Source organism: Haemorhous mexicanus, assembly GCF_027477595.1.
Source record: "Haemorhous mexicanus isolate bHaeMex1 chromosome 3 unlocalized genomic scaffold, bHaeMex1.pri SUPER_3_unloc_2, whole genome shotgun sequence".
Lineage (NCBI taxonomy): Eukaryota > Metazoa > Chordata > Aves > Passeriformes > Fringillidae > Haemorhous > Haemorhous mexicanus.
The window spans coordinates 1-13746 of NW_026775976.1; the positions used below are offsets into that span (position 1 = coordinate 1).

At 50.3% G+C, this 13746-nt stretch overlaps 1 protein-coding gene across 2 annotated transcripts in view; it reads left to right on the forward strand.

Moving 5' to 3' along the window:
• Positions 1 to 574: 574 nt before the first annotated feature.
• EPHX2 (epoxide hydrolase 2) overlaps positions 575 to 13746 on the forward strand; it is a 41755-nt gene continuing 28583 nt past the window's right edge. The window contains exons 1-5 of one of the 2 annotated variants that reach the window (XM_059837276.1): positions 575 to 748; positions 4495 to 4579; positions 7596 to 7755; positions 12615 to 12805; positions 13554 to 13676. In XM_059837276.1, the coding sequence (XP_059693259.1) occupies positions 651 to 748; positions 4495 to 4579; positions 7596 to 7755; positions 12615 to 12805; positions 13554 to 13676 (657 nt within the window). In that variant the 5' untranslated portion in view covers positions 575 to 650. Of the gene's footprint in view, positions 749 to 4494; positions 4580 to 7595; positions 7756 to 8292; positions 8372 to 12614; positions 12806 to 13553; positions 13677 to 13746 lie in introns of those variants that run through there. The other variant, XM_059837277.1, reaches the window with a different exon arrangement.

Below are 13746 nucleotides of genomic sequence, written 5' to 3' on the forward strand. Positions count from 1 at the left end.
AAATATCCTCAAAAAAATCCCAAATAAATTTCAAAAAAAATCCCAACATTTCCCACCAAATGTCCCCTAAAAATCCCAAAGAATTCCCAGAAAAATCCCCCCAAAATCCCGATTAATTTCCCAAAAATTCCCCCCAAATTTAAAAAAAAAATCACAATAAAATTCAAAAAATTCCCCCAAAATTTTTTAAAAAATCCCAAAAATTCTCAGAAAAATTCCCAGAAAAATTCCCAAAATTCTGAAAAATTCCCTCCAAAAATTTCCCCCCAAAATTCCCAAAAATCCAATTTGGGCAACCTGGAAATGGGCGGGGCCAAGGCCCCCGAGAGGCGTGGCTTCGTTGAGGGGGCGTGGCTTCATTGAGCCATGCTGTTATGTGAGGGGCGTGGCTTCCTTAAAGAGGCGTGGCTTCGATGAGTTCTAAGCGCATTGGGGGCGTGGCTTCACTGAATGAGGGGCGTGGTTTCGCTGTGAGGGCGTGGCTTTTGCCACCACTTTGTTCTATGTGAGGGGCGTGGCTTCGCTGTGTGGGCGTGGCTTCGCTCAGCACCTTCTCTACACTGAGCGGGCGTCTCTTCGATCAGGGGGCGTGGCCTAAACTGGGCCAAAGTTCGAGGCCGCGGGTTCGAGTCCCGGCTCCGGCGGCGGCCATGGCGCGGGCCGTGCTCTTCGACCTTGGCGGGGTTCTGCTCAAGCCGGGCCTGCAGCACTTCCTGAGCGCCTGCGAGCGCGACTGGGCCTTGCCCAGGTAGGCCCGGCTCGGTTTAGGCTCGGTTTGGTCCGGGTTGGGCTCGGTTTGGTAAAGCCGCGCCTTGCACGGCCGAAGGTGCCCGCCCGCGTCGTAATGCGAGGCAGCGCCGGGCGAGTGCCACGGAATCAACGCGAGAATTTTGTGGTTGGCGGCGCCGCCCGCGCGGGTTTGGAGTTTAGGAAGTTTGGGGTTTTTGGGATTTGGGATTTTTTTGGGATTTGGGGTTTGGGGGGTTTGGGGTTTGGGGTCTGGAGTTTTTTGGGGTTTGGGATTTGGGATTTTTGGGATTTTGGGATTTGGGGATTTTAGGATTTGGGGTTTGGGGTTTTGGGATTTGGGATTTTTTGGGATTTGGGGTTTGGGGGGTTTGGGGTTTGGGGTCTGGAGTTTTTTGGGGTTTGGGATTTGGGATTTGGGGTCTTTTGGGATTTGGGATTTGGGATTTTTGGGATTTGGGATTTGGGGATTTTAGGATTTGGGGGATGGGGGTTTTTGGGATTTGGGGATTTCTGGATTTAGGATTTGGTGTTTGGGGTTTTTGGGATTTGGGATTGGGGGGGGTTGGAGTTCCAGTTCGGGATCTGGAGTTTTTTGGGGTTTGGGGTTTTTTGGGATTTGGGGTTTTTTGGGATTTGGGGTTTGGGGTTTAGGATCGGGGATTTGGGATTTGAGATTTGGGAATTGTGATTGGGGTTTGTGGCCTGGGATTTGGAGTTTTTGGGATTTGAGGTTTGGGGTATTTGGGATTTCAGGATTTGGGGTTTTGGGGGTTTGGGATTTAGGATTTGGGGTTTGGGGTTTCTGGGATTTTGAGTTTTTGGGATTTGGAGTTTGGGATTTTTGGGATTTGGGATTTGAGGTTTCTGATTTGGGATTGAAGATTAGAATTTGGGATTTGGGGTTTTTGGGATTTGGGGTTTTTGCGATCTGGGATTTTTGGGATTTGGGATCAGGATTAGGATTTGGGATCTGGGATTTTTGGGTTTGGGATTTTTTATGGTGTCTGGGATTTGGGACTTTTATGGGATCTGAGCTTTGGGATTTGGGGTTTTTATGGGATTCAGGGTTTGGGATTTGGGATCTGAGTTTTGGGGTTCGGGGATTTGGGGGTTTATGGGATCTGGGATTTGGGGTTTGGGATCTGCGATTTGGGGTTTTTATGGGATTCAGGATTTCAGATTTGGGATGTGACATTTCTGGGTTTTATGGGATCTGGGATTTGGGGTTTGAGATTTGGGGGTTTTTGGGATCTGGGATTTGGGGTTTGGGATCTGAGCTTTGGGGGTTTTATGGGATTCGGGGTTTGGGATTTGGGATGAGAGATTTCTGGTTTTTATGGGATCTGGGATTTGGGGTTTGGGGTTTTTATGGGATCTGAGCTTTGGGATTCGGGGTTTTTTGGGATCTGGGATTTGGGATTTTTATGGGAACTGAGCTTTGGGATTCGGGGTTTTTGGGGATCTGGGATTTGGGGTTTGGATCCTGAGCTTTGGGGTTTTGGGGATCTGGGATTTGGGGTTTGGGATTTGCGCTTTGGGGTTTTTACGGGATTTGGGATGTGAGATTTCTGGTTTTATGGGATCTGGGATTTGGGGTTTTCTAGGATCTGGGATCTGTTTTTTTATGGGACTTAGGATTTTAATGGGATCTGGGATTTGGGGTTTTTGGGGAATCTGAGAGCTGGGATTTGGGGTTTTCATGGGATGTGGGGTTTTTATGGGATCTGGGATTTGGGGCTTGGGATGTGGGGTTTTTATGGGATCGGGGATTTGGGGTTTTTGGGGATCTGGGATCTGGGATTTGGGGTTTTAATGGGATCTGGGATTTGGGGTTTTTGGGGATCTGAGCTTTGGGATTTGGTGTTTTTTATGGGATTCAGGATTTTGGATTTGGGATCTGAGCTTTGGGGGTTTTATGGGGTCTGGGATCTGCGATTTGGGGTTTTTATGGGATTCGGGGTTTGGGATTTGGGATGAGAGATTTCTGGTTTTTATGGGATCAGGGATTTGGGGTTTGGGGTTTTTATGGGATCTGAGCTTTGGGATTTGGGGTTTTTTGGGATCTGGGATTTGGGGTTTTTATGGGATCTGAGCTTTGGGATTCGGGGTTTTTGGGGATCTGGGATTTGGGGTTTGGATCCTGAGCTTTGGGGTTTTGGGGATCTGGGATTTGGGGTTTGGATCCTGAGCTTTGGGGTTTTGGGGATCTGGGATTTGGGGTTTGGGATTTGCGATTTGGGGTTTTTAGGGGGTTTGGGACGTGAGATTTCTGGTTTTATGGGATCTGGGATTTGGGGTTTTTGGGGATCTGAGAGCTGGGATTTGGGGTTTTCATGGGATCTGGGATTTTTATGGGATCTGGGATTTGGGGCTTGGGATGTGGGGTTTTTATGGGATCTGGGATTTGGGGTTTTTGGGGATCCGAGATCTGGGATCTGGGATCTGGGATGTGGGGTTTTTATGGGATCTGGGATTTGAGGTTTGGGATTTGGGGTTTTTATGGGATCTGGGATTTGGTGGTTTTGGGGATCTGAGCCTTGGGTTTGGGGTTTTTTATGGGATTCAGGATTTTGGATTTGGGATCTGAGCTTTGGGGTTTTATGGGGTCTGGGATTTGGGGTTTTTATGGGATCTGATAGTTTGGGATTTTATAGGTTCTATGGTTTGGGATTAGTATTTTTGGGATCAGAACTTTGGGGCTTTTTAGGATCTGGGATTTGGGGTTTGGGATCTGAGATTTGGGGTTTTTATGGGATTCGGGATTTGGGATGAGAGATTTCTGGGTTTTATGGGATCTGGGATTTGGGGTTTCTGGGGATCTGAGATCTGGGATTTGGGGTTTTTATGGGATTTGGGGTTTTGGATTTGGGATCTGAGCTTTGGGGTTTTTGTGGGATCTGATAGTTTAGGATTTTATGGGCTCTATGATTTTTGGGATTTGAGGTTTGGGATGTGGGATTTGGGGTTTGGGATGTGGGATTTGGGGTTTGGGATCTGGGATTTGGGGTTTGGGATCTGGGATTTGGGGTTTGGGATCTGGGATTTGGGGTTTGGGATCTGGGATTTGGGGTTTGGACGTTTTGGGGATCTGAGCTTTGGGGTTTTTTGAGGATCTGGGATTTGGGATTTGGGGTTTTTATGGGATCTGGGATTTGGGGATTGGGGTTTTTGTGGGATTTGGGGTTTTTATGGGATCTGGGATTTGGGGATTGGGGTTTTTGTGGGATTTGGGGTTTTATGGGATCTCAGTTTTGGGGTTTTTATGGGATCTGAGATTTGAAGATTTGGGATCTGTGATTTGGCATTTGGGATTTTTATGGGATCTGAACTTGGGGATTTGGAGTTTTTTATGGGATTTGGGGTTTGGGATTTGGGTTCTGAGCTTTGGGGTTTTTGTGGGATCTGATTTGGGGTTTTAATGGGGTCTGATTTGGGGTTTTGGGGATCTGATTCAGGGTTTTGGGGATCTGATTTGGGTTTTTGGGGATCTGATTTGGGGTTTTGGGGATCTGATTTGGGGTTTTGGGGATCTGATTTGGGTTTGTTTATGGGGTCTGATTTGGGGTTTTGGGGATCTGATTTGGGGTTTTGGGGATCTGATTCGGGGGTTTTGGGATCTGATTTGGGGATTTTGGGATCTGATTTGGGGTTTTGGGGATCTGATTTGGGTTTTTGGGGATCTGATTTGGGGTTTTGGGGATCTGATTTGGGGTTTTGGGATCTGATTTGGGGTTTCCCTCCCAGCGGGTTCCTGGAGGCCGTTCTGGATTCCGGCGGATCCCAGAGCCCCAGAGCCCGAGCGCTGCGGGGCCACATCGGCCTCAGCCAGGTGGGGGTCGGGATCCACCTCGGGGCTTGGGATCCACTGCGGGATCGGGATCCACCCCGGGGTCGGGGATCCACCCCGGGGTTGGGATCCACCCTGGGGTTTGGGATCCACTGTGGGATCGGGATCCACCCTGGGGTTTGGGATCCACCCCAGGGTTGGGATCCGCCCTGGGATTTGGGATTTGGGATCCACTCCATGATTTGGGATCCACCCCGGGGGTTGAGGTTGACCCTGGGGTCGGGGCCCACCCCAGGATTCTGGATCCACCCTGGAGAGTTGGGATCCACCCCAAAATCCCCGGGATTTGGGATCCACTCGGGGACTTGGGATCCACTCCGGGACTTGGGATCCACCCTGGGATTGGGATCCACCCTGGGATTTGGGATGAACCCCAAAGTTCAGGGATTTGGGATCCACCCTGAGATCTGGAATCCAGCCCAGGCTTTGGGGTTGACCGTGGGGATTCGGGATCCACCCCGGGGTTCGGGGTTTGGGATCCAGCCCAGGATTTGGGACAGATCCAGGAGATTCGGGATCCACCCTGGGATTGGGATCAACCTCAGAGATTTGGGAACAAGCCCAGAGATTTGGGATTTGGGATCCACCCTGGGATTTGGGATCCACCCTGGGATCTGGAACCCAGCCCAGGGTTTGGGATCCACCCCAGGATTCGGGATCCACCCCCTGAATTTTCCCCAATTTTGGGGCTTTTCCAACCTGGAATTTCCCAAATTTTGGGACTTTTCTACCAAATTTTTTCCTGGGTTTTGGGGTTTTTCCAACGGAGAATTTCCAGGATTTGGGTTTTTTTCCTATGGAATTTCTTCAGAATTTTGGGATTTTCCAACCAGGAATTTCCCAGAATTTTGGGGCTTTTCCATCCAGAATTTTTTCCCAGATTTTGAGACTTTTCCAACTGGGAATTTCCTGGAATTTTGGGGCTTTTCCAGCTGGGATTTCTGTGGAATTTGGGGGTTTTTCCAGCTGGGATTTTCCACAGAATTTTGGGAATTTCTTCCCGGGATTTCCCCAGATTTTGGGGCTTTTTCAACTGTGATTTCTCTGGAATTTTGGGGCTTTTCCAACTGGAATTTTTCCCAAATTTTGGGGTTTTCCAGCTGGGATTTCCCAGAATTTTGGGGCTTTTCCAATCGGAAATTTTCCCAGATTTCTGAGCTTTTCCAACTGGGATTTCGGGACTTTTCCAGCTGGGAATTTCCTGAAATTTTGGGGCTTTTCCAATCTTGAATTTCCCAAATTTGGGGACTTTTCCAACCAGAAACTTTCCCAGATGTTGGAGCTCTTCCACCTGAGAATTTCCCGGATTTTGGAGCTTTTCCATCCCGAATTTTCCCCAGATTTTAGGGCTTTTCCAATCATGAATTTTCCCCAGATTTTGGAGCTTTTCCAGCTGGGATTTTTTTCCCAAATTTTGGGGCTTTTCCAGGCAGGAATTTCCCAGAATTTGGGGCTTTTCCAACCTTGAATTTCCCAAATTTGGGGACTTTTCCAGCCGGGAATTTCCCAGATTTCTGAGCTTTTCCCCCCAAGAATTTCCCAGATTTTGGAGCTTTTCCACCTGGGAATTTCCTGACATTTTGGGGCTTTTCCAACTGGGAATTTCCTGGAATTTTGGGACCTTTTCAACCTTGAATTTCCCAAATTTGGGGACTTTTCCAACCAGAAACTTTCCCAGATTTTGGGGCTTTTCCACCTGAGAATTTCCCCGGAGTTTTGGAGCTCTTCCATCCCGAATTTTCTCCGGATTTTGGGGCTTTTCCAATCTGGAATTTCCCAGATTTTGGAGCTTTTCCCACCGGGAATTTTCCCAGATTTCTGAGCTTTACATTCTGGGAATTTCCCAAATTTTGGGGCTTTTCCAACTGGGAATTTCCTGGAATTTTGGGGCTTTTCCAACCTTGAATTTCCCAAATTTGGGGACTTTTCCAACCGGGAATTTCCCAGATTTCTGAGCTTTTCCAACTGAGAATTTCCCCGGATTTTGGGGCTTTTCCATCCCGAATTTTCCCCGGATTTTGGGGCTTTTCCAATCTGGAATTTTTCCCAGATTTTGGAGGTTTTCCAGCTGGGATTTTTTCCCAAATTTTGGGCCTTTTCCAGGCAGGAATTTTCCCCAGAATTTTGGGGCTTTTCCAACCGGAAATTTTCCCAGATTTCTGAGCTTTACATTCTGGGAATTTCCCAGATTTTGGGACTTTTCCAACTGGGAATCTCCTGGAATTTTGGGGCTTTTCCAACCTTGAATTTCCCAAATTTGGGGACTTTTCCAACCAGAAACTTTCCCAGATTTTGGGGCTTTTCCATCCCGAATTTTCCCCGGATTTTGGTGCTTTTCCAACTTGGAATTTCCCAGATTTTGAAGCTTTTCCAGCTGGGATTTTTTCCCCAAATTTTGGGCCTTTCCAGGCAGGAATTTCCCAGATTTTGGAGATTTTCCAGCTGGAATTTTTCCCAGATTTTGGGGCTTTTCCAACCTCGAATTTTCCAAGATTTTGGAGCTTTACATTCTGGGAATTTCCCAAATTTTGGAGCTTTTCCAACTGGGAATTTCCTGGAATTTTGGGGCTTTTCCAACCTTGAATTTCCTAAATTTGGGGACTTTTCCAACCAGAAACTTTCCCAGATTTTGGAGCTTTTCCAACTGAGAATTTCCCCGGATTTTTGGAGCTCTTCCATCCCAAATTTTCCCCGGATTTTGGGGCTTTTCCAATCTGGAATTTCCCAGATTTTGGAGCTTTTCCAACCGGGAATTTTCCCAGATTTCTGAGCTTTACATTCTGGGAATTTCCCAAATTTGGGGGCTTTTCCAGGCAGGAATTTCCCAGAATTTTGGGGCTTTTCCAACCTTGAATTTCCCAAATTTGGGGACTTTTCCAACCGGGAATTTCCCAGATTTCTGAGCTTTTCCCCCCGAGAATTTCCCGGATTTTGGTTTTTTTTTTTCCCCCTGAATTTCCCGGAATGTTGGGAATTCCCAGATTTCCCGTTTCCCCAGCTGCTGGAGGAGCTGGAGGACGGCTGCCGCGCCCGGTGCCGCTCGCTGGGCGTGGCCGTTCCCGAGGGATTCTCGGTGTCCCGGCCCTTCCGGGAGCTGCGGGAGCGCGGCCGCCTGGAGCCCCGGCTGCTGCGGGCGGCCACCGAGCTCCGGGGACACGGTGGGGACAGCCCGGGAATGCCGGGAATGCCGGGGGTTCTGGGGGTTCTGGGAATTCTGGGAATGGTGGGGATGGAACCTTGGGAATGGTGGGATGGTGGGAATGGAATGGTGGGAATGTTGGGTTGGGAATCTTGGGAATGGTTGGAATGGAACCTTGGGAGTGTTGGGAATGGTGGGTTGGGAACCTTTGGGAATGGTGGGAATGGAATCTTGGGAACGTTGGAATGGTGGGAATGGAATGTTGGGAATGTTGGGTTTGGAACCTTTGGGAATGGTGGGTTGGGAATCTTGGGAATGATGGGAACGGGATCATGGGAATGGAACCTTGGGAACGGTGGGAATGGAAAGTTGGGAATGTTGGGTTGGTGGGTCTTGAATGTTGGGAATGTTGGGTTTGGAATGTTGGGAATGGTGGGAATGGAACCTTGGGAATGGTGGGAATGGTGGGTTTGGAACCTTTGGGAATGGTGGGAATGGAATCTTGGGAATGTTGGGATGGTGGGTCTTGAATGTTGGGAATGTTGGGTTGGGAATGGTGGGAATGGTTGGAATGGAACCTTGGGAATGTTGGGAATGGCGGCTGCTGCGGGCGGCCACCGAGCTCCGGGGACACGGTGGGGACAGCCCGGGAATGCCGGGAATTCCGGGAGTTCTGGGGGTTCTGGGAATCTTGGGAATGGTGGGAATGGAACCTTGGGAGTGTTGGGAATGGTGGGTTTGGAATGCTGGGAATGGTGGGGATGGAACCTTGGGAATGTTGGGATGGTGGGAATGGAATGTTGGAAATGTTGGGTTTGGAATCTTGGGAATGGTTGGGATGGAACCTTGGGAATGTTGGGATGGTGGGAATGGAATGGTGGGAATGGAATCTTGGGAATGTTGGGATAGTGGGTCTTGAATGTTGGGAATGTTGGGTTTGAAATCTTGGGAATGGTGGGAATGGAACCTTGGGAATGGTGGGTTTGGAATCTTGGGAATAGAACGTTGGGAATGGTGGGTTTGGAATCTTGGGAATGGAACCTTGGGAATGGTGGGTTTGGAATCTTGGGAATGGAACCTTGGGAATGGTGGGTTTGGAATCTTGGGAATGGAACCTTGGGAATGGTGGGTTTGGAATCTTGGGAATGGTGGGTTTGGAATCTTGGGAATGGTGGGAATGGGATGATGGGAATGTTGGAATGGAACCTTGGGAATGGTTGGAATGGTGGGAATGGAATGGTGGGAATGGAATGCTGGGAGTGTTGGGAATGATGGGTTTGGAACCTTTGGGAATGGTGGGGATGGAACCTTGGGAATGTTGGGATGGTGGGAATGGAATGTTGGGAATGTTTGGTTTGGAACCTTGGGAATGATGGGAATGAAACCTTGGGAGTGTTGGGAATGATCGGTTTGAACCTTGGGAATGGTGGGAATGGAACCTTGGGAATGGTGGGAATGGAACCTTGGGAATGGTGAGAATGGAACCTTGGGAGTGTTGGGAATGATGGGTTTGAACCTTGGGAATGGTGGGGATGGAATCTTGGGAATGGTGGGAATGGGATGGTGGGAATGGTGAGAATGGAACCTTGGGAATGGTGGGAATGGAGTCTTGGGAACGTTGAGATGGTGGGTCCTGAATGTTGGGAATGTTGGGAATGGTGGGTTGGGATTGGTGGGTTTGGAACCTTGGGAATGGTGGGAATGGAACTCTGGGAATGATGGGAATGGAACCTTGGGAATGATGGGAATCGGATCATGGGAATGGTGGGAATGGAACCTTGGGAATGTTGGGAATGGGATGGTGGGAATGGTGGGAATGCTGGGATGGGGAGTCTGGAATACTGGGAATGAGCTGGTGGGAATGGAATTCTGGGGATGGTGGGAATAGTGGGATGGTGGTTCCAGAATGGTGGGAATGGAACCTTGGGAATGTTGGGAGTGGTGGTTCTGGAATGTTGGGAATGGCGGCTGCTGCGGGCGGCCACTGAGCTCCTGGGACACGGTGGGAATGAGGGGAGAATTCTGGGAATCCTGGGAGTGATGGGGATGGTGGGATGGTGGGTCTGGAATGTTGGGAATGTTGGGTTGGGAATGGTGGGAATGGTGGATCTGGAACCTTGGGAATGATTGGTCTGGAATGGTGGGAACGGCGGGAATGATGGGAACGGTGAGTCTGGAATGTTGGGAATGTTGGAGATGGTGGGAATGGAACATTGGGAATGCTGGGAATGTTTGGGGGTTGGGAATGGTGGGAATGGTGGGAATGGAATGTTGGGAATGTTGGGTTGGGAATGGTGGGAATGCTGGGAATGGAGTGGTGGGAATGTCGGGAATGTTGGCATGGTGGCAACGGTGGGTCCTGAATGTTGGGAATGTTGGGATGGTGGGCATGGAGGTGAGGGAATCTTGGGAATGGTGGCTTGGGAATGGTGGGAATGTTGGGAACATAATGTTGGGATGGGAATTTTGGGAATGGTGGGAACGTTGGGATGGGAATGGTAGGAAAGGGGTGGTGGGAATGGAATATTGGGATGGTTGGGAATGTGGGAATGTTGGGAATGGTGGATCTGGAACGTTGGGAATGATTGGTCTGGAATGGTGGGAACGGTGAGAATGGAGTTGAAGGAACGTTGGGAATGGTGGCTTGGGAATGGTGGGAATGTTGGGACTGGAACGTTGGGAATGCTGGGAATGTTTAGGGGTTGGGAATGGAATGGTGGGAATGATGGGAATGTTGGGAATGGGAATGGTGGGAATGGAATGGTGGGAACGGAATGTTGGGATGGTGGGTCCTGAATGTTGGGAATGTTGGGTTGGGAATGCTGGGAATGGTGGGTTGGCGGTGGTGGGAATGCTGGGAATGGAGTGGTGGGAATGTTGGGAATGTTGGGATGGTGGCAATGGTGGCTCCTGAATGTTAGGAATGGTGGGAACGGAACATTGGGAATGTTGGGTTGGGAATGGTGGGAATGGTGGGAACGGAACATTGGGAATGTTGGGTTGGGAATAGTGGGAATGGTGGGAACGGAACGTTGGGAATGTTGGGTCGGGAATGGTGGGAATGGTGGGAATGGAACATTGGGAATGGTGGGTTGGGAATGGTGGGAATGGAACGTTGGGAATGTTGGGTTGGGAATGGTGGGAATGGTGGGAATGGAACGTTGGGAATGTTGGGTTGGGAATGGTGGGTTGGGAATGGTGGGAATGGTGGGAACGGAACGTTGGGATTGTTCGGTTGGGAATGTTGGGAATGGTGGGAATGGAACGTTGGGAATGTTGGGTTGGGAATGGTGGGAATGGTGGGAACGGAACGTTGGGAATGGTGGGTTGGGAATGTTGGGAATTGTGGGAATGGAACGTTGGGAATGGAACGTTGGGAATGGAACGTTGGGAATGTTGGGTTGGGAATGTTGGGAATGGTGGGAACGGAACATTGGGAATGTTGGGTTGGGAATGGTGGGAATGGTGGGAATGTTGGGTTGGGAATGGTGGGTTGGGAATGGTGGGAATGGTGGGAATGGAACGTTGGGAATGTTGGGTTGGGAATGGTGGGAATGGTGGGAATGGAACATTGGGAATGTTGGGTTGGGAATGGTGGGAATGGTGGGAACGGAACGTTGGGAATGGTGGGTTGGGAATGTTGGGAATGGTGGGAATGGAACGTTGGGAATGGTGGGTTGGGAATGGTGGGAGCGGTGGGAATGTTGGAACGTTGGGAATGTTGGGTTGGGAATGTTGAGAATGGTGGGAATGGAACATTGGGAATGTTGGGTTGGGAATGTTGGGTTGGGAATGCTGGGAATGGCAGGAATGGAACGTTGGGAATGTTGGGATGGTGGCGATGGAATGGTGGCCACGGTGGCTCCTGAATGTTGGGAATGGTGGGAATGGAATTTTGGGAATGTTGGGTTGGGAATGTTGGGAATGGTGGGAATGGAACGTTGGGAATGTTGGGTTGGGAATGTTGGGAACGTTGGGAATGGAACATTGGGATTGTTCGGTTGGGAGTGGTGGGAATGGTGGGAATGGAACGTTGGGAATGTTGGGTTGGGAATGTTGGGTTGGGAATGTTGGGAACGGCGGGAATGGAATTTTGGGAATGTTGGGATGGTGGCAATGGAATGGTGGCAACGGTGACTTCTGAATGTTGGGAATGTTGGGAATGGTGGGAACGGAACGTTGGGAATGGTGGGAATGGTGGGAACGGAACGTTGGGAATGGTGGGTTGGGAATGGTGGGAATTGTGGGAATGGAACATTGGGAATGTTGGGTTGGGAATGGTGGGAATGGAACGTTGGGAATGGTGGGAATGGAACATTGGGAATGTTGGGTTGGGAATGGTGGGTTCGGATGTTGGGAATGGCGGGAATGGAATTTTGGGAATGTTGGGATGGTGGCAATGGAATGGTGGCAACGGTGACTTCTGAATGTTGGGAATGTTGGGAATGGTGGGAATGGAACATTGGGAATGTTGGGTTGGGAATGGTGGGAACGGTGGGAATGGAACGTTGGGAATGGTGGGAATGGTGGGAATGGAACATTGGGAATGTTGGGTTGGGAATGGTGGGAATGGTGGGAACGGAACGTTGGGAATGTTGGGTTGGGAATGGTGGGTTGGGAATGTTGGGTCGGGAATGTTGGGAACGGCGGGAATGGAATTTTGGGAATGTTGGGATGGTGGCGATGGAATGGTGGCAACGGTGACTTCTGAATGTTGGGAATGGTGGGTTGGGAATGTTGGGAATGGTGGGAACGGAACGTTGGGAATGTTGGGTTGGGAATGTTGGGAATGGTGGGAACGGAACGCTGGGAATGTTTGGTCCAGCGTGGTGGGTCCGGGGTGGAGAATTCCCACCATTTTATTTTTCCTCCTCCCAGGATTCCAGACCTGCGTCCTGACCAACACCTGGGTGGACGACACCCCCTGGAGGTCGCTGACCGCCGCGCTCCAGGAGCAGCTCCGGAGCCACTTCCGGCTGGCGCTGGAATCCTGCCGGATCGGCGCCGCCACGCCCGACCCCGCCGCCTTCTCCCGCGCCCTGGAGGCGCTGCGGGCGCGGCCGCAGGAGGTGACAACATCCCGGAAAAAAATCTGGGAATGGCGGGCTGGAGGTCACCCAGATCTTGGATGGTCCCGGAGTTGGGAAGCCTTGGGAGATGCCACCACAATCCCAAAAAACCCAGAAAATTTGGAATTTTCCCATCCCACAAATCCTTGGTTGAATCCTTGGATGTTCCAGGGAATGTGAAGCCCCAGGAGATGCCACCACAATCCCAAAAATCCAGAGATTTAGGAATTGTCCATCCGCCAAATCCTTGGATGCTCCCGGGGATGTGAAGCCTTGGGAGATGCCACCACAATTCCAGAGAAACTGGGATTTTCCATCTCCCAGATCCTTGGATGTTCCCGGGGATTTGAAGCCTTGGGAGATGCCACCACAATCCCAGAAAACCCAGAAAATTAGGAATTGTCCATCCCCCAAATCCTTGGATGTTCCCGGGGATGTGAAGCCTTGGGAGATGCCACCACAATTCCAGAGAAACTGGGATTTTCCATCTCCCAGATCCTTGGATGTTCCCGGGGATGTGAAGCCCCAGGAGATGCCACCACATCCTGAAAATCCAGGGAATGAGGGATTTTCCATCCCCAAAATCTTTGGGTTTTCCTGGGGATTTGAAGCCCCGGGAGATGCCACCACAATCCCAAAAATCCAGAGATTTAGGAATTGTCCATCCCCCAAATCCTTGGATGTTCCCGGGGATGTGAAGCCTCGGGAGATGCCACCACATCCCGGAATTCCCGTTTTTTTTCCGCAGGTGATTTTCCTGGGTGAGCTGGAGGAGAACGTGGTGCGGGCGCGGGAGCTGGGCATGGCCACCGTCCTGGTGCGGGACGCGGAGTCCGCCCTCCGGGATCTGCAGGAGATCACCGGGATCCAGGTAAGGGGAAACCCCCGGAATTCCTGATCCCGGGATCCGGCGGGATCGGGGTGGGACATTCTGTGGGATT